The sequence below is a fragment of the Danio rerio genome, chromosome 25, assembly GCF_052040795.2.
Source record: "Danio rerio strain M-AB ecotype USA chromosome 25, GRCz13ab, whole genome shotgun sequence".
Lineage (NCBI taxonomy): Eukaryota > Metazoa > Chordata > Actinopteri > Cypriniformes > Danionidae > Danio > Danio rerio.
This window is the reverse complement of record NC_141045.1, coordinates 7412823-7433789: the sequence shown is the minus strand read 5'-3', so window position 1 is coordinate 7433789 and position 20967 is coordinate 7412823. Positions and strand designations below refer to the sequence as shown.

Genomic DNA, 20967 nt, shown 5'->3' with positions numbered 1-20967 from the left:
CATTATTTAATTAATGGAGATTTTACTGGGTGTGTTTTTTGTGCTGGTTTAGGCCTGTCGTTAGTCAAAAACAAACACTGAAACCACCAGTAGGTGGCGACCGTGTCTTGTCTGAGGGATTGATTTGTTGACTCGTTCATTCAAAAGAATTGTTTTAAATGGTTGATTCATTTTGAAACAAAACAAGTGGCTTATGAACAGATCATTGAATCATCAGTTCTCGCGATTTTAATAATAACAGATTTATATATGGAACGAAACACTGCACAAATGTCCTGTTTTTAGAATTTATTACATTTATTTAGTCTAAAATGCTTTCTAAATAGCTGGTTTCCATTGCATGAGCAGGGTCAGACAGAATCGAAAAATAAACTTTGAAACTTTTATTATTTAAGGTTTATAATTCAAATCCAATTAGATCCACTTGGCAAACGAAGCAAGTTTGTCATATAATATATATCGGTGTTTCTCAACTGGTGGGTCGCGACCCACTGTGTGTGGTCAAAAAAAAAAAAAAAGTTTAATTTTTAATTTATTTTGCTTATACCGGACTTTTATTTTGAAATGCGAGCGCGACAACCCTACCGTTTGACATGTGAAATTTCATTTAATTATAGCAATAAATATGCACAATGTAAAGTATGGATTTACATATATTGACAAAAGACTTTAAGCCTTAGTGTGCCATATGTAGTGAGGTGCTCCCACAAGAGAGCATGAAACCTTCTAAACTAAAACGACATTTAGAAACCAGACAACAATATGTTTAATTAACAGTTCAGTTTAGTTCATGGTAACTGAACCTTTCCTTACCCTAACCACTGTTTACAATATTTGTCGTTTTTACTTTGTAACATTTCTATAATTTGATACATTTTGTTATGACAGCAATAAAATACTGTTTATTTGTAATTATTGGTAATTTTCTTATGATTTATCTGTCACTACTTGTGTATGTCAACAAATAAATGCAAATTAATTATAAATCCTAAATTTATATTATAGTTCCTAAAAATTTGGGTCACGGCTTGATGACCATGTAAAAATGTGGGTCCCATGGCCAAGGCAGTTGAGAACCCCTGATATATATATTATTCTCATAATATGTTTACTAAAACACAGAAAATAGTACTTTACAAACTGTAGTGAAAATAAATAATATAAACATTTGCATGTTTGTCAATATTACTAAAATTCATAGACAAACTGAATGAACAACTTTAGTCCCATTAAATAAATAAACAAGGCTAAACGATGGGCTGAAAAATCTGCGGAAATATGCATATTTTTATGCATGTAGATTCTGTGTGGGCCTACGAATTAGAAACGAGTGATTGAAACGGAAAGGTTCAAAAACAAAATCCTTAATTTACAACAACCAAACAACGACTCCGCTTGAGGTGGTCTTGGACTTGTGCAACGGAGAGTTTAATGTGATATGTAAACACATTTGACGAAAAAACTGATGTTTTAAACTTTACACCCATGTGAATCCATTATGCTTGCCTTGTTTACTGCTGGTTGCTAGGTTACCAATACTACAGTCAGCCACTCTAAAACCAGATGTAAATCCTCTTAATTTGCATTTTAGATTCGTGTTTTATTTTAAAGATTTATTTTTAAAACCGGCTAATGCCTTATACTTGTTTCTTGAAATGATCGCAAGCTAATATTCAGGAAAACGACACTCTTGTTTTTGTGATATCACTCAACTATGTCATATATATGGTGAATATATAAGCTTTTTTTTGCTTTCATAACTTGAATTATAGTCTAAAAGGCTAATAGGCTTCATCGTAGAGTCATTGCTCTAAAGACATGTTTTTGTTTGTTTGTTTGCTTTTGCTAAGTGAGTGACGCACTCCAAAACGATAAGTATTGCACACTCCTGTTACGAAGTGTCTTGAAGATGCTCCAGTGATCTTGTTGTGTTTCAGAATAAATCAGAGGAGTTTCTGCTTTTGTTTCAGGGTGCGTTTCCTGCGCGGCTGAAGAAAGTGCTCATCGTCGGAGCTCCTGTGTGGTTCAGGGTCCCGTATAACTTACTGAGTCTGTTACTGAAGGAGAAACTCAGAGAACGGGTTTGTACAAACACACATCTGTACTTATAATTTACTGTGCCAAGGTATAGATAATATTCATGTCCTCTGATTTTAATCATGGATTAAAGGATTTCCCAATTCAGCCTTATCGTCTATCACAATTGTAAGAGCAACAAATAATAACTTGACTTCTAGTTGATCATTTGGAAAAGCGGCAAAGGGTAGATTATTCTGATGAATTATTTGTTGAACTGCATCCTGATCATCACAAATCTTGCAGAAGACCTATTGTAAACTCTATGGACCCAAGATTCTCACAGAAATCAGTCAAGTTTGGTGAAGGAAAAATCATGGGGCTACATTCAGTATAGGGGTGTGTGAGAGATCTGGAGAGTGGACAGCAGCATCAACAGCTTGAGGTATCAAGACATTTGTGCTGCCCATTAAATTACAAATCACAGGAGAGGGCAAATTCTTCAGCAGGATATTGTTCCTTATCGTATTTCAGCCTCCACATCAAAGTTCCTGAAAGCAAAGAAGGTCAATGATTGGCCAGCCCAGTCACCTGATATAAACATTATTGAGCATGTCTGGGGAAAGATGAAGAAAGGAGGCATTGAAGATGAATTCAAAGAATCTTGATGAACTCTGGGAGTCCTGCAAGAACGCTTTCTTTGCCATTCCAGATGACTTTATTAATCAGTGATTTGAGTCATTGCAGAGATGTATGGATGCAGTCCTTTAAGCTCATGGGAGTCATACACAATATTTATTCTTGACTTTATATTCTAAACTGGACATTATTACTGTTAAGTGACTTTTGTTTAAGCAAAGTCAGACCTTATTGTCCTAATTAAATCATTAAAAATCAAGGCATGATCATATTTTATTTTGGTAAAATAAGCATAATCAATCTAGAGGCCTTTCCTTTCACATAAGCCACTTTTGATACCAAATGATCAACTAGAAGTCAAATTATTATTTGTTGTTCGTAAAACTTGGATAGGCGACAAGAATTGTGTTAGGTAATGTATATACTTATTAAATTGAAGATTGATTAAAATGGAAGAATCTACATGCATCTTAGTATTACCAAAATATGGTTAATTTGGGAGATTTCTTAATTTCACTGAACGAGAATCAAAGGTCAGTAAAATGATCCGAACTTCTCATCACTAATTTAGATATGGTAACGGTTGTTTAAATTCTGAAATGCACTGTAAGTGGCTGACCAGTTAATTACAAGGCATGATCTGACCTACAGTATCAGAGCCAAGTAGGACCGTCTGACCAGTCAGAGCAGAATAAGAACATCTTCTCAATCAGAGCAGAGCAGGATTTCAGAAAAGCAGGTGTTAAGAAAGGCTGAATCTTTATACCGACTGATTCAAACACTGAGGAGAAAAAGCTGATTCTGAAGTGTTTACAAAATTAAGTTTTTTTGATCTTGGATAGATGTCGACTATAAAATATTGAGAATTTGTTACACAAACGATTTGTTTATTTTTTTAAAAAGATTTTCAGTAATAAACAAAAAAAAAATAAAGTTAAAAAAATAAAAAAAACTATGGCTGTTTCTCAATTCCAAGAACGGAATGGACTTGCGTTCTTGTGAAAACGATCTTGCTAGGTGACCTCAGAAGAACGAACTCGGGAGATTGCGAGGACAGAGAACGCATCCTGTGAGAAATGAGATGCTGCGTTCTTCCCTGGTTCTTCCTGATGGCTTCACACGTTTTTTATGGAAAAGGATTTAAACATTACAGCATTCATTCAATGAGTTATTGTTTTCCCCCGTTTCACGATATATACTATACATAAAGTCTTTATAAATATACGTTGCACAATACAAATAAAATAAACACACTTAATGTGTATATACCTTTATTAAGATGTACATGGTAATGTTTACTTTCACCGTTTCATTTAGGGAAACTCCTGAGATAAATAAGTGATATCTCTGAACTTTAATAATAAACCTACATAAAACGCAGTGCTTCCCACCTTCAGTCGCAATGACTTTTGGGGCTTCTAGAGCGAGTTCGGTGCTCAAGTCTGCATCAGTGCGTCTTCTACATTAAGAACACATCCGGAACCTTCACGCGTCCTCTGTTCATGTGGTCTTGAGTATTGGAACTGAACTTTGGCAGCTGATGATGACGTCACACGTGAACACAAGGATGTAAGATAGCTGAAGATCGCATATTGAGAAACAGCCTATGTGTTTAGATGTAACAAGTTGTAGGGTTTAAGTTTAGATTCATTGGATTTTTTTGCAGTGTGTTTTGACCTTATTCTTTATTGTAGGAGCAGGGAAAATTATTGGCTCAATATTTCCATTCAGTTTACCTTTCGTTTGATTTTTAGCTGTAAAAACTGCTTGTTATGCTTGTAAATGTTTCAAAATGGTATTGTCTTATTATATTATTTGCATATACAGTTGAAGTCAGAATTATTAGCCCTCCTTAATATTTTTCCCCAATTTCTGCTCAACGGAGAGATGATATTTTTAACACATTTTAAACATAATAGTTTTAATAACTCATAATTTATTTTATCTTTGCCATGATGACAGGCTAATAATCTTGACCTTAAAATGATTTTTAAAAATTAGAAACTGCTTTTATTTTAGCTGAAATAAAACAAATGAGACTTTCTTCAGAAGAAAAAAATATTATAGGAAATACTGTGAAACATTCCTTGCTCTGTTAAACATCATTTGTGGGAAAAAATCACTAGAGGGCTAATCATTTTGTCTTCAACTGTATATCTATTATCATCACAGCTCATAGTTTGATCGTTCACTACTGTTTGTTATTCCTAGTCATTTCCCCATATTCAACAGTAGTTCTAATCGCCAAAAGCAGCTTACTTAACGTCAATAGGTGTCATCCAAAACAAAATCAGGCAAAAACAATATAGTAACAACCCTTTAACCAGCTGGTGTTTGCCTGTTATATCTTGGTTAGCCTGGTAGACCACTCTTGTTAAGCTGGTGGGGATTCATGACTGGTACGGCCTACTTTTACACCTGTTCGCCCCACTTTTCTGGCTCTAGTGTCATTTTGTGTGAGTTTTACTTCATGATCTTCTTTTCAGGTTCAAATGGTGAAGATGGCCGACCTGCGACAGCATCTGCCCAGAGATTGTTTACCTGAACACCTTGGCGGCTGTTTGCCTCTGGATGTCCACAACTGGAACCTGCAGCTGCTGTCAGAGCAGAACGGACGTGTGGATCCTGTGGATGAGCTTGTTGGGATCCCGCTGGAGAACACGTCCATACACACTCCAGGAGCTGAAGCCATGAGTCTGGCTGAACTCATGGCTCACCTGAACCGGGCTCAGCGCAGCGGGATCTACCTGGAGTACGAGGAGCTCCGGCGAGAGCAGCCGCCGGGAACGTTCACCTGCGCACTGTAAGTATTCACTTCAAGTTTATTTGTATAGCGCTTTTCACAATTATTATTGTTTCAAAGCAGCTTTACAAAAGGCCATAAATAGGTATAATTAAGGTTATTATTTGCTATAACTTTATTAATTAGTAGTAATCATCTACCCCAGCCCTACCTTCATCTATTTAGCCGTGTCGCTTTTTTATTATCACTAGATGGTCGATTTTGATTTCACGCTGTTGTTGAAATTTTACAGGGCTGCTCACAACCAGGAGCGCAATCGCTATGGTGACGTTCTGTGTCTGGATCAGACTCGGGTGCGACTTAAAGCCAGGAGAAATGAGGTTAGTGCTTGTCATTCACACTGCTGTGCAAATGTTTGGGTCAGTAAGGTTTTTTTAGAGGTATTTATCAATGAATCCAGCAAAAACGAAAACTTTGTGAACAAAAATATTTCAGTTAAATTAACAATCTTCAATTATGAAATGTTATTTATTCCCGTCAACATCATTACTCCTAATTTCAGTGTCATGCAATCCTTTAGAAATCAATTAAGATTTCTTTTCATTATTGGTGTTCAAAACGGTAGTAAAAAACTTTTTGTTTTAATGATTTAGATTAAGTAGATTTACTGACAGTATTAGTAAATAAATGCATCCATGCTGAATGAAAGTATTAATTTCTTTTAAATAAAAAACCCCTCACTGACCTCAGACTTATCAGTGGTAATGCATAACCCAATTGAACAGTGATGTTTTGTTTTCGTCCTGTAGAGATCAGACTACATAAACGCCAGCTTCATGGATGGATACAAGCAGAAAAACGCATATATTGGGACTCAGGGTAAAAAATAATCCACAGTTTTACAGTTTAAATTGTTTACTTGCACTAAAAACTAACAGGCTAATGTCGTTTCTCAACAGGTCCTTTGGAGAAAACCTATGGAGATTTCTGGAGAATGGTTTGGGAACAAAATGTGCTCGTCATTGTCATGACAACAAGGTACGACATCATAGAGGAAATGATTTGTAGCCTGCATGACTTTTTATTACCGCGTCTAAGTTTAGTCCAAATTGCCACTTATTCTGGCCAAAAAATGCCCACTTATACAGAACGAGGTTTACTGGCCAACCGCTATTCAGTAGTCTAATGCAATGGTTCCCATAAATCCCATGCAGCCAGAATGCAAAATATAACACACAACTATAATCCCGAATACACATCTGCTTGATACTAAACGTTTCAGTGCCACAGACTCAAGAAATTCTTTATCAGAAGTTCTCATTGTAGCATTTTGGGAACATTTAATGCAACTTTGTATCCTTGTGGGGAGTTTTTTTTTTCTGGATCCTGTTCAAAAATGTCATTAAAATGAGTTTTTTACTATGAAAAATACACTTTGTCTAAAATATTTTGAGCGAATCCATGTTTGACCTCTTCCGCTTGCTCACAACACATCCCATAATGAGCACTTGTTGGGTCAGGAGGAGGAGAGCAGCTGTTTTTTTGTGGCTGTTTGTTTGCTCTCTGACGATTTGAGAAGCTTCTTTTGTCATTCGTTCATTTTCTTTTCAGCTTAGTCCCTTTATTAATCAGAGGTCCCCACAGAACCGAATGAACCGCCAGCTTATCCAGCACATGTTTTTTGCAGTGGATGCCCTTCCAGCTGCAACCCATCACTGGGAAACATCCATACACACTCATTCACACACATACACTACTGCCAATTTAGCTTATTCAATTCACCTATAGCGCATGTGTTTGGATTGTGGGGGGAACCGGAGCACCCGGAGGAAACCCACACGGACATGGGGAGAACATGCAAACTCCACACAGAAACGCCGACTGACCCAGCTTAAACCAGCGACCTTCTTGCTGTGAGACGATTGTGCTACCCACTGCGCCACCGTGCCGCCGCTTCTTTTGTCCTCACTTTTTACAATTTTTTATAAATAAAGGTTAATGTGGACCACCTCAAAACGTATTGAACCCAATTTACCCCTGTATTAATGTAGTCCACTTGTGATCATTTATTCATTCATTCATTTGCCTTCAGCTTAGTCAAGGGGTGCCCAAAGTCTGTCCTGGAGGGCCGTTGTCCTGCATAGTTTAGCTCTAACTTCCTTCAGCACACATGCCTGGAAGTTTTTGTATACCTAGAAAGAGCTTGATTAGCTGGTTCAGGTGTGTTAAAAGGGCCATGGCACCCCCCACTTTCGGTTAAAGTGTACTTCAGAATTTTTTCAAAAGATGCATGATTAATGGGCGTGGAGCTCCGCGAGCATAGGGCAGGAGTGGGCGTGGCTAGCAGGGGAGAAGGGGAGCGAACAACTGTTGATGTCAGTTAGCTCACAAACTGAGACAAACCGTGAGGAGACGCATGAGTTTATAGTTTACAAAGTTAAAATGCAAAGAAATGAACAGTAATTTAATGCCCTGCTACATTTGTTATTCGTAATTTCATATACAGACAACCACAATTTATATCATTATAAAGATAATCGTGTTCATATAAACACTATAAATGAGGACTCTCCCTCAATTCCCGGGTCTGAATCATAGATCTAAATGCAGACTCAGTGCAGCAGGTCTCCTGACCTGTCTATTTTAACCATTAGTCCTGCTGGTAATCTGGAGGATTTCGGCAAACACAGCAGCACGGCGATGTGTCTGAATGTGAATGAACTCCTGATACAAGACTACATCCGCCATTTTCCAATTCTCGTGCTGCTCTCCCGACAAAAATAACTGCATTACACACAGCTTTGCTGTACGATGGGCCCTGACAGGATCACGGGGAAAAAAAAATGCAACAAACCCCGTGGATCATGGAAACAAACACATACGAGCCTTCATAAACGGCTACTGCGTGCCGTGGGTCCGTGTCTCACAGCTTGAGTTTGGCACTGGTCTGGCAGGTCAGCGTCTGCCTAGCCTTCGGAAAGCGCGTGCTGTCATGCTCTTATGAATAATTAAGCAGCCGGCTCTTCTCATAGGATAAGGAAACTCCGCTTTGAATAATTAGAGAAATCGACGCGTCATCATTGCACTTGTGGTACTTCGCTACGTCGCCGATTTTGATCCGCCCCAAAAATCATTTTAAACCCGGAAGCTGAAATGAGCTGACAAAAGCTCAAAATTATCCAGTTTTCCCCACAATTAAAGCTGACAGGTGCTAACATTGTCTTAACTGATGCTCAACACACACACATCTGTTAATATATAAAAAAAAAGTTCTCCAGGGTGTCCTGAACCTTTAATTGGATTGGAACTAAAATATGCAGGACACCGGCCCTCCAGGACCAAGTTTGGAGGGTCCCTTTTTTTATCAGGGGTCGCCACCGCAGAATGAACCGCCAACTATTCCAGCATATGTTGTACGCAGCGGAGGCCCTTCCAGCCGCATTCAGACACATCATCTAATTCATTTATAGCGCATGTCTTTGGACTGTGGGGGAAACCGGACCACCCGGAGGAAACCCACACCAACACAGAGAGAACATGCAAACTCCACAGGGATGTAAATGGTGATGCATGATGAAGATTAATGGGTCTTAATATCGAAGTGTTTGTGTGTGTGTGCAGGACGGATGAAGGGGGCCGCAGGAAGTGTGGACAGTACTGGCCTCAAGAGGAGGGCGGTCAGGAGGTGTACGGATACATCGCTGTGGTCAATCACAGAGTGGACAACCACGCACATTACAACCAGACCACACTGGAGCTGCACAACACTGAGGTACATTTCTAATTTCAGTATCGTTTTGGACCACGTTTATTATTATTTCAATGCATGTAGCTGTTTATTGAACAGCCAGTCAGAAATTAGCATTCAATATGAACCAGGTTATTTTTTATGTGGCCCATAATTACTTATAAAATAATGGCGGGCACGCTTCAAACATTAAAAACATTAAACTGATTATAGTGTTCATACATATAGAGCTGATTCTCTTGTTGTTTTTTATCTCTCAGACGTTTGAGCAGAGACAGGTGACTCATTTCCAGTTCCTCAGCTGGCCTGATTATGGGGTCCCGTCCTCCGCAGTGTCTCTGATCGACTTCCTGGGGGCCGTGAAGCACCAGCAGCAGTGGGCCGTCCAGGCGTTTGGCACACAGTGGAGAGGGCATCCACTCGGCCCGCCAATGGTGGTCCACTGCAGCGCTGGCATCGGCAGGACCGGTCAGTAGTAAAACTCCATATTAAAGAGGCATTTTAAAAGAACAGTCTCGCTGGACATGAAAGCTGCCATCATTTACTTAAGCTGTATGACTGGTGATGTTTCAAAGAATGTTGTAAATCAAAACTGTTTGCTTTTTAAATTCAGCAAAATGTCTTGTTTGATTTATATTAAATAAGGCATTTTTAAGGCTTTTGGTAACCAAACAGTTTTCACTGCCATTGATTTCCATTGTATGTATGAAAAAGTCTTAAGAATTAAATTAGTTTGAGGTTATAAACGTTCAATTATTTATATTAAATAGGATATTTAGAAATTAGTTTTAAACCAGAACTGTCTTGTTACTGATATTTTTACAAAACACTGCAGTAACGTATTTTTTGATACAGTGAAACTCAGTATAAACTAAAACCGTTGGATTCCAACATTCTTCCAAATATTTCTACAAAACTTGAAATTCAGTAGGAACTAAAATTTTTTGTTTACCTTGTTTAAACTCTGCTAATCAGCATTATTTACAAAAAAAATAAGAGCCAAACAGTTTGGTTCTCAATAAATTGCAATGTGCGAATAGGGAAGATACATTAATTATTGTGAAATACAAAACAAAGTCAATTGGAACCAACATGTTTCATTACCAACATTTTCCCAAATATGTATACATGATTTGAAATTAAGCAGGTGCAAAAAATTGTTTGGTTACCAACATTTTAAAATTGTCTATATTAAATAAGATCTTTTTCAAATTTTTGTTGTTAATCAGAAATGCTTTGTTATAGATATTCTTCTAAATATTTGCATTAAGATATTTGGCAACACAGTGGAACTCAGTGTTTGGAAGCTAAACTCTGGTAATGCGCATTCTTCAAAACATTTACAAGAAAATTAAGAACTAAACTGTTTAAACTAACTGTTCCCTATTAATTGCAATGTGTAAATGAAAAATACTATGAAACTTTTTTTTAAACAAATTATTTTTTAAATGCAAGTCACATGAAACCAAAATGTTTGATTAACCATGATTATCAAAATATTTGTTAATAAAAATTTACTCAGTAGGAACTAAAATAGTTTGGTTACCAACATTCTTTGAATGAGAACCAAAACTCTGGTTAGCATTAGCATTCTTCGAAATATTTACAAGAAAAATAAGAACCAAACAGTTTAATTCCCAGACTTGAAATGTGTGAATGGAAAAATAATTTTTGTAACAATAAATTATTTTGAAATACAAAAAGTCAATTGGAACCAAAATGTTTGATTTACAAACATATTTAAAAATATTTATAAAAAATCATTTAAAACTCAGTAGGAACTAAAATTGTTTGATTGCCGACATTTTTAAATGATAAATTCTATTAAATAGGATTGTTTGAAATTTGTTGTAAACCAGATCTACTTTGTTATTGATATTATTTTAAATATTTGCATTAAAATATTTTGCAATAAAGTGGAACTCAATGGGAACTAAAAAAATATAATATATTCCAAAAATATATACGTAATTTAAAATTGTTTGGTTTACTTTGTTTAGAACCAAAACAATGGTAATGAGCATTCTTCAAAATATTTACAAGAAAAATGAGAACAAAACTGTTGGTTTCCCAATAAATGTCAATTTTTGGATATAAAAATACAACACATTTTTTTTAAATAAAATATTTCCGTTTTGATTTTTAATTTAATTAAATTATTATTTTTTTTTACAAAAAAAGTCAATTGAAACCAAAACATTTGATTACCAACATTCTCAAAAATATTTCAACTTTTTGGCGCCAAAAGCCAAGTGGTTAGTGCATCGACACAGCACGGAGGTGATCACGGCGACCCAAGTTGGATTCAGGGTTTGACGTCTTTTGCCAATCCTTCCCCTATCTCTGCTCCCCTCACTTTCCTGTCTGTAAATCTCCACTGTCCTATCACAATGAAGGTGAAAACCCATCAAAAATTAAAAATATATATATTTATACATTAAAAATTTTAAATTCAGTAGAAACTAAAATTGTTTGGTTACATTGTTTAGAACTCTTTAAAATAATTTCTAGAAAAATAAGGACCAAAATGTTTAGTTCCCAATAAATTGCAATGCGTGTATGAAAACACACATAATAATAATTGAAAATACGTAATAATTTAAAATTTAGTAGGAACTAAAATTGTTTGATTACCAACATTTTTTATTATTTATATTAAGATCTTTTGAAATTTGTTGTGAACCAGAACTGCTTTATAACTGATATTCTTCGAAATAATTGCATCAAGATATTTTGCAATAAAGTGGAGCTCAATAGGAACTAAAACCTTTTTATATCAAAAGAAATATTACATTTTTTTCTTTCAATGAGAACTAAAACTCTGGTAATCAGCATTCTTCAAAATATTTGTTTTGGTTCCCATTGAATTGCACTATTTAAATGAAAAATATCATTGAAAAAAATAGATAAAACCAAAACTGTTTGAATTTAACATTCTTCAAAGTATCTCTTTTTACATAAAATATTTTAAAATAAAAAACATGTCAACTGGAACCAAAATGTTACCAACATTTACCAGAATATCTATATGCAATCATTTTAGAAATACAGTAAATTCTTAGTTCATTTGAGACATAAAATGAAATGTGAATATTGCTGATAACCATTCCCATTCCCTTCTATTGTATTGAAAAATAACAATATATAATGGAGGTCAATGTGAACCATTTCTTCAAAATATCTAATGTTCCAACTGAAGTAAACAGTAACGCAATTTCAATATCTGTCCGTATTTTCAGGTACATTCTGTGCGCTGGACATCTGCCTGTCGCAGCTGCAGGACGTCGGGACGCTTAACATTTGCCAGACGGTCCGGCGAATGAGATCACAGCGTGCCTTCAGCATTCAAACACCCGAGCAGTACTACTTCTGCCACGCCGCCATCCTCGAGCACGCTCAGAGACAGGGCCTGCTCTCAGCCAATCAGTGAGCAGCAGGGCCCACTCGTAGCCAATCAGAGACCGCACAGGACTGATTACGACCAATCAGTAAGAAGCAAGGCCTGCTGTCGTCCAATCATAAGACAGGGCTCGATCACGACTCTTAGACTGGATCGAAATTGCTGGGTTTTTGATTAAAACTCCACTAAAAATAGAATGGAAGCAGAAATTGTTACCGTAAATGAAAATGGGGGTGTCTAAATGTTTAATGATCCAATTGTAGCGTACTGTATGCAATGTTGTGCCGCGTTTCCTGCAGTTTATTCTGTGAATTTTGTCCAGAAATTCATGTGATGCTTCGCATTAGCAGAACAAAATTGGACATTTCTGAGGTTATTTTGTAATACTGTAAGGGTTTTAATTTCACGACATCTCCATTCTCAAGTTTATAATTTGTCCTAAAATACATATTACGTCTATTTAGTCACCCGTATGCTGTTTCGAATCCATTATGTTTTGTGACACAATCGTAAGTGCTCTTAAATAGAAGTTTGGAGCTTGACAGTATCTGTATTATATAGTAGTTTTATTTTACTTTTTACCTCACCGTTGCGAATTATAAACACATACACTACCTGACAAAAGTCTTGTTGTCTCCTAGTTTTAAGAACAACAAAAAATAACTTGACTTCTAGTTGGAGAAGCGGGAGAAGGTCGATTTTTCTGATGAATCATCTGTTGATCTGCATCCCAATCATCACAAATAGAAGAAGACCTACTGGAACCTGCATAGAGCCAAGATTCTCAGAGAAATCAGTCAAGTTTGCTGAAGGAAAAATCATGGTTTGGGGTTTTACATTCAGTGAGAGATCTGCAGAGTGGATGGCAACATCAACATCCTGAGGTAAGAAGACATCTGTACTGCCCATTACTTTACAAACCACAGGATAGCGCTCCTTCTCATACTTCAGCCTCCACATCAAAGTTCAAGAAAGCAAAGAAAATCAAGGTGCTCCCGGATTGGCCAGCCCAGTCACCAGACATGAACATTATTGAGCATGTCTGGGATAAGATGGAGGAGGCATTGAAGATGAATCCAAAGAATTTTGAGTCCTGCAAGACACTTTATTTGATATTCCAGATGACTTTATTAGGTGATTTGAGTAAATTCAGAGATGTATGGATGCAGTCCTCAAAGCTCATAGGAGTTATACACGATATTCATTCTTTCTCCACTGCAGCATGACTTTATAATCTATACTGGACATTATTTCTGTTAAATGACAAGACTTTTGTTTAAACAAAGTTAGACCTTCCTGTCCTAATGAGCGTAACCTAGAGGCCTTTGCCTTTCATATGAGCCACTTTAGATACCAAATGATCAACTAGAAGTCAAGTTATTATTTGTTGTTCCTAAAACTTGGATTGGCGACAAGACTTTTGTCAGGTAGTGCATAAGAAATAAATCAAAATTGAGTCTAAGCCGAAGGAAAATTAATGCATGAATGAATGAATGAAGTTACAATTGTGAAAGTGTTTAAACTTAATATTTTCCTTTTAATTTTACTGTTAAAACACAGTCCTGACTTCTTCACAGTTTTTTTTTTCTTACAATTCAGCGTCAGATTAGTTGGAAAACCACAATTCTGACTTGAACTCAGAAGTTAGTGTCAGAAATGAAAGATTTACCTCGAAATACTGGAGAAAATAGTTGAAAATGCCTCCAATTTCGCAAAACAATTTTAAAACTATGAGTTATAAATCTAAATAATGAACAAAATTCTGAATAGTCAGCTTTGAAATGACATGAAGGTGACTAAAGGCTGATTTATACTTCTGCGTCAAACACCGGCGTATGCAACGGCGCTGACGCATAGCCCATCGCCGTGGCCGTCGCCGTCACTGACGTGCACCTCTCAAAAATTGTAACTACACGTCGCAACAACGCGTAGCGCAAGCTCTGTGATTGGTCGGCTTGCTAGCGCCGACGAGTCTGGGCGGGACCGAGAGCCGCGCGAATGGCGCGAGCGATTGTTTACAAGTGTGGAGTCCCGTGAAGGAGCTCCGGATGGAAAGTTTTGTTCTTTGTTTACCTCATGGTTAAAGTTGTTGCACGTCCGCTGGTTCCTGCCTCAAAATGAGTGAGTTTGAGTCACTTGTACATCCAGGAAGTGTTCAGAATAGCAAAACAGAAGCGAAGAAACTCGACACAGAGGAACATTTACACCTCACTGCCCACTAGCGTTTCGGAAGTGTTAATGCAGACCAACGGAGACAGCGCGCAGAAGTATAAATGCCCAGCCACGTGCGTTGCCTGCGCCGTGAGTTGCGCCGGTCACTTGACGCAGAAGTATAAACCAGGCTTAAAGCCTGTTTCACACCGCAAGCGTGAGCAGAACAGGAGCAGCGCGTGTTTTTTTCGGCGTCCATGTTAACAGATTAGAGCTTTTATAATGTTAGCATGAGGCATGAGCGTCGCTGAAGCAGCAGTGCCGCTGGGACTATTTTTCCAGCACTGCTCACGCTCAATTAAAGTGACCGTGCATTGATAATGACCAAATACACATTTAATGACAGTAAAAAGTAGAAGTATTTACCCAATAAATACATTGATAATATCCACAGATTTTTATATCAATCAAATCAACTTAAACGATTAAAACGGCAACAAATATTTATTTGGGCCCGAACCAAATTTAAAACACTTTTAGTATTAGTTTTGCTTAGTAAGTTGCACACTAGTTTGATCATGTATAAATATCATAACCATATTGTATAAATATTATTCTAACTATAGGCCCACATCATCCTGATAATTAAAAAACAAAATGACATGATACCACAGGCGATGGTGTGCTGAGTGCACCAGACATGAATGAAAGCTTGAGAAGCATGCAGTCTTGTAGGATCTATATACTTTGTAAAATAAAGACTTGCAGGTTAAGGAAACAGCATAGGAGGAAGTTGCCGCGGGCCTTGGTGCAGATGAAAAGCAAAAAAAAAGTGTTTCTATAGATCAATAGGTAAACTAGATAGAATATACAGAGGTAGAGTGAACGTGCAGCAGCTGCCGATGAGCCTCTGCTCTCTATACGCACTGCTCACGCACTGCTTGCGCTTGCGGTGTGAAACAGACGTGAATAACATTCGAATCAATTCATTTTCAGACCTATAATACTATTCACCCAAAAACTCTATATTTCTTTCCTCACATACTCCCGTTTAGCTCAAACATTTGAGATTTACACTCCTATTCAACCCATGTGGGCACAGTCATTGCACACTAGAGGATATTATATACAGTTGAATCCAGAAGTTTACATACACTCTAAAAAAAGGAACATTTAAAATGTCTGATGGTAAATCGTACTAAACGTTTACTATTTTAGGTTTGTTAGGTTTACCTAAATTATTGACATTTGCTAAATGGCAAAATAATGAGAGATTTATTTTTTAGAGAATTTTTTTTATTAACTTCTCGAGTCAAAAGTTTACACACATTTCCTTGGTATTTTTTAGCTTTGCTTTTAAACTGTATAACTTTGGTCAAATCTTTTGGGTATCCTTCCACAAGCTTTTCACAAGGAATTTTGGCCCATTCATTTTGACAGAACTGGTGTAACTGAGTCAGATTTGTAGGGGGTCTTGCCAGGGCCGGAGTGGGACTCCTTTTCAACCCTGGAGTTTCAAGCCTCAGACCGGCCCACCTCAGTTCACGACTGACTATATTAAAATAAGGTCATTTCCAAATCAGTTTCTAATGACACTATCACGTATTTTTTTGAGAAAACAGCTGCTTTAGAACTTCAAATGTTCAACAACCCTAACAGTATTATATGTCTTAACAATAAAAATGAAAAAAAAAAAAACCTACTCAGACGAGGATCAAACCCAGGTCCGCAGTGTCATAGCCTAACGCGTTAATCCCTGGACCACTACAATTGTGCGTTAAATGTGGCTCGTCTTGGTTATATCATTAACCAGGCTGCGAGAAAATAGATAAAAAGAGCAGAGCTTTGGTAAAATAATTAATAGGAAGACTGTGGTCAAGTAAAAAAAAATTAATGTAAAAAGTGTGACTGCTGAGAGCAACAGATTCTGGAGCTAGGGACAACAGCCCTCGCGGCCAAAAAACGCACCGGCCCACCGGGAATTCTCCCGGTCCTCCCGATTAGCCAATCTGGGCCTGGGTCTTGCTCACACAAGCTTTTTCAACTCTGCCCGCAAATTTTCTATAGGGTTCAGATCAGGGCTTTGTGATGGTCACTCTAAAACATTCCCTCTGTTGTCCTTAAAGCACATTTTAACTAATTTGGCAGTATGCTTAGGGTCATGGTCTGTTTGGAAGACCCATTTGTGGCAAGTTTTAATTTCCGGGCTGATGTCTTGAGATGTTGCTTCAGTATTTCAACATAATGTTCTTGATCATGATGCCATCAATGCTGTGAAGTGGACCAGTCTCTCCTGCAACAAAACAGCCCCACAACATGATGCTGCCGCCCCCATACTTCACAGTTGGGATGGTGTTCCTAGGCTTGTAAGCTTCCTCTTTGTCCTCCAAATGTAACACTGGTCATTATGGCCAAACGGTTCAATCTTGGCTCCATCAGACCACAGGACATGTCTCCACAAATTAGTCTTTTCCCAGTGTAATTTAGCTTATTGTAATCTGGCTTTTGTGTTGATTCTGGCTTGTTGTTTTCCCATGTTCTCCCACAAGGAAGCAGTGTGTTTGAGGTTTTCCTTAAATACTATTCTACAGTTGTGCCTCCAGTTAACTCAAATGTTGTCAATTAGCCAATCAGAAACTTCCACAACCTTGACATCATCATCTGAGCTTTTTCAGAGGCAGAATAATCTTATTGTATGCAAACTTGACTTTTAAGAAAAGTTATAAAAAAATTCTCAAATAAATATCTCTCAATATTCTGCTGTTAAGCATAACAGAAACAAATGTGATAATCCTAACTTGCCTAAAAGAGAAATAGTTTAGTCACATTAACATCTGACTGTTTTTAAATGGTTATGTGCCTTTTTATCCAGTGTATGTAAACTTCTGGTTACTGTATTTGCTGGAACTGAATGCACATCTATTGTCTAAATTCTGCCTGTATTATGTGTGTGTACTTTCAGGTATGTCTCTGTACGTTGTTAACTTTTTTGCAGTTTCATTTGAGGAAGATGATTATGGTTTGGACGGCCAGAATGACGAAAAAAAGGCTTCGCACATCAACTTGGCTGGATTGGTAAACCTCTATAATTACTCAACTGATATGGTGTATTTAGTGTGGTGTAAATGTGAGTCATTTACACTTTGTAATAATTCCGTCTGTTAATATTGTACTAATAATAGCACCGCTCCTGTAAAGTGCAGTTAGAGTCGCGTTTTTATTTGGTTTGCGGGTTGAAAGCTACTGAATTCATATTGAATCTTGTAGTGAAGCGTCTGTAAACACTCCCCATGATTCCAGGATCCTGCTTCTGCACAAAAGTGTGACCGGTTGTGTTTTTTTATATTATACTCACGCTTCACGTCCTTACTTATTACTCGCAAATATACATATATATAAATAAATATAAATATACATAAATTATATTTTCTTTTATATCCGATTTTATCTTGTTTCTTACGTCAATGAGGGGGAAAAACTAACCTGTAATGCTCACGCTTGTGATTATTAAGACGTTCGCAGCAGTTCTGTTAGTGATAAAGTGCTTATCTCTGCCTTATTCTACATGTGCATTTAGACTGAGCGAAATGTTTATGTGAAAAGACTGTCTTGGTGTCCCGTCGCGCTCTGTCCAAACTGCAATGTCATTTGAGCAAAACCAAATCTAAATGATGTGTTTTAAAGTTTATTAAATGGATGAACTCTATCCTGACTGGGTGCTGTTGTTCTTTTGTGGGTTTTTATTACTAAATTAAAGGTTTTGAGGCATGTTTGTTTAAAAAACACATTATTTAATGTTTTTTTTTTTTACCAAAAACGGCAAATGTTTTTATCATGAGGTACAGAAGATATGCAATAAAATGTCATTTAGTGTCTTATTACGGTGGCTTGAGAGAGAGAGAAGATATGGTTATACTACAGAAACTTATTAGCCTTCCGTCTTCTTCTGAGACTAATTTCTATATGCATCTCTTCCTAGACCGTTCATACTACAACCACCAAACCCCCAAACTGGTCTGACTCTGGTTGCTATAAATTTTCTATCTGATCCGGCTTTAGGTTTTCCCAAAACTGAACTGAAAAGTTTGGAAAACCAAACTTTGTGAACTCATAACTTTGTGCTGGACTGTCATGCAGACTTAAAATTGGGCTCATTTAACTCAGACTACCAATCTGCCAATCACTGATGACCTTTCAACTTACTAGCCACACCTAGCAACCACCTACAACACCCTAGCAACAGTCCCATAGACTTCCACTGTAAAAAACTGCCATTGACTTTACATTGGACATACTGACAACGTACCAATACATCCTAACAATATACTAATTCATACTAGCAACATGCTAGTTCATATGTTTTTCATGCTAACAACATGCAAGTTTATACTAGAAACATGCTAGCAACATGCTAATTTATGCTAGACACATGCTAGCAACATGCTAATTCATACTAGAACCATAGTAATTTATGTTAGCAACTGCCTAGCAACCACTCAGAACACCCTAGCAACCGCCTAGCAACACCTTAGCAACCACTCAGAACACCTCAGCAACCGCCTAGCAACACCTTAGTAATCACGCAACAACACCTTAGCAGCCACTCAACACTTTAGCAACTGCCTAGCAACACCTTAGCAACGCCTTAGCAACTACCTAGCAACGCCTTAGCAACCACTCAACAGCTTAGCAACTGCCTAGCAACACCTTAACAACCACACATAACATCATAGCAACCACCTAGCAACACCTTAGCAACCACTCAGAAGAACCTAACAACACCTTTATCCCCTAGCAACCACTCAAACACCCTAGCAACAACATAGAACACCTTAGCAACCAATCAGAACACCTCAGCAACCACCTAGCAATGCCTTAGTAACCAATCAAAACACCAGCAACCGCCTAGCAACACCTTAGAAAACACTTAGAACCTCCTAGCATTGCTTTAGCAACCACGCAGAACACCATAGCAACTCCCTAGCAACACCTTAGCAACCACTCAAAACACCTTAGCAACCTCCTACCAACCACCTAGCAATGCCTTAGCAACCACCTAGCACCGCCTTAGCAACCACTCAGAACACTATAGCAGCTGCCTGGCAACCACTCAGAACACCCTAGCAACCACCTAACAACACCTTTGCAACGACCTAGCAACTTCTTAGCAGACACCTAGCAATGCCTTAGCAACCACTTAGCAAAGCCTTAGCAACTGCTCAGAACACCCTAGCAACCACCTAACAACACCTTTTTAATGACCTGGCAACCACACAGAACACCCTAGTGACCACCTAGTGCACCCTAGCAACACCTTAGCAACCACTCAAAACGCCCTAGCAACCACCTAGCAAGAAACATGCCAATCCATACTACAAACCTGCTAACCTATATGTAGTTATCTCTCTATGCCGATTGCTTCAATCTTCTTAAACTACTTCAATGATTTAAACTTTAAAGCTACTTCAAGCTTGCGGACGAGGCTTTTTCAAGCCATCATAAAGTTTGTCTAAAAACTTTACTCTTCTAGTTTAGTCAATTAGAGTCTTAAATGTCATTTAGTTTGTCCTTAAAACCACATTTAGAACAAAAATCACTTCATAACATGTTAAAAAAACTGCTATGAATGTATTACGATCATTTCCTCTCATATTTTTTAATCATCACAAGTCTGAATAGGTTTGTTATTTAATGTTTACATGAGCTTATCTTACTGTGATTGAGGGAGGAATATGATTTCACACAAGTTTTGACAATGTATGTCACTTAAAGTTATTAGAAACTTATACACTTAAGTTGCATTTAAATATACTTCACATACTTGACATCACTTTAATTTACGCAAATTATGCAGACACTGAACTGGAATGTCTCTCATCTTTGAGCCATATGCAACAACAACAAAAAGAGATATGGATTAGTAGTGTTTATATAATTTAATGCATGTTGTAGAAAACATTGTTTGGCGTCCAAGAGGCCATTAAGAGTGTTTCCTGCATTTATTTAGACCAGGGGTCACCAATCCTGGTCCTGGAGGGCCGGTTTCCCTGCAGGGTTTAGCTCCATCTTGCCTCAACACACCTGCCTGGATGTTTCAAGTATACCTTGTAAGACCTTGATTAGCTAGTTCAGGTGTGTTTGATTAGGGTTGGAGATAAAATCTGCAGGACACCGGACCTCCAGGAACAAGTTTGGTGACCACTGATTTAGACAATTGAAAATGCTCCGTACTTTTAAAGAGAAAAGTTTTTGACGAGAAGTGTTCGAAAA

The 20967-nt window shown here is 37.5% G+C and overlaps 1 protein-coding gene across 1 annotated transcript in view; it reads left to right on the top strand.

Moving 5' to 3' along the window:
* ptpn9a (protein tyrosine phosphatase non-receptor type 9a) overlaps positions 1–18403 on the top strand; it is a 33203-nt gene extending 14800 nt beyond the window's left edge. Inside the window, exons 6-14 of the mRNA XM_087311530.1 lie at positions 1971–2081; positions 5142–5458; positions 5691–5778; positions 6208–6277; positions 6358–6436; positions 9020–9170; positions 9407–9614; positions 12386–14348; positions 14896–18403. Of these exons, the coding sequence (XP_087167656.1) occupies positions 1971–2081; positions 5142–5458; positions 5691–5778; positions 6208–6277; positions 6358–6436; positions 9020–9170; positions 9407–9614; positions 12386–12576 (1215 nt within the window). The 3' untranslated portion in view covers positions 12577–14348; positions 14896–18403. The remainder of the gene's footprint in view (positions 1–1970; positions 2082–5141; positions 5459–5690; positions 5779–6207; positions 6278–6357; positions 6437–9019; positions 9171–9406; positions 9615–12385; positions 14349–14895) is intronic.
* Positions 18404–20967: the final 2564 nt, after the last annotated feature.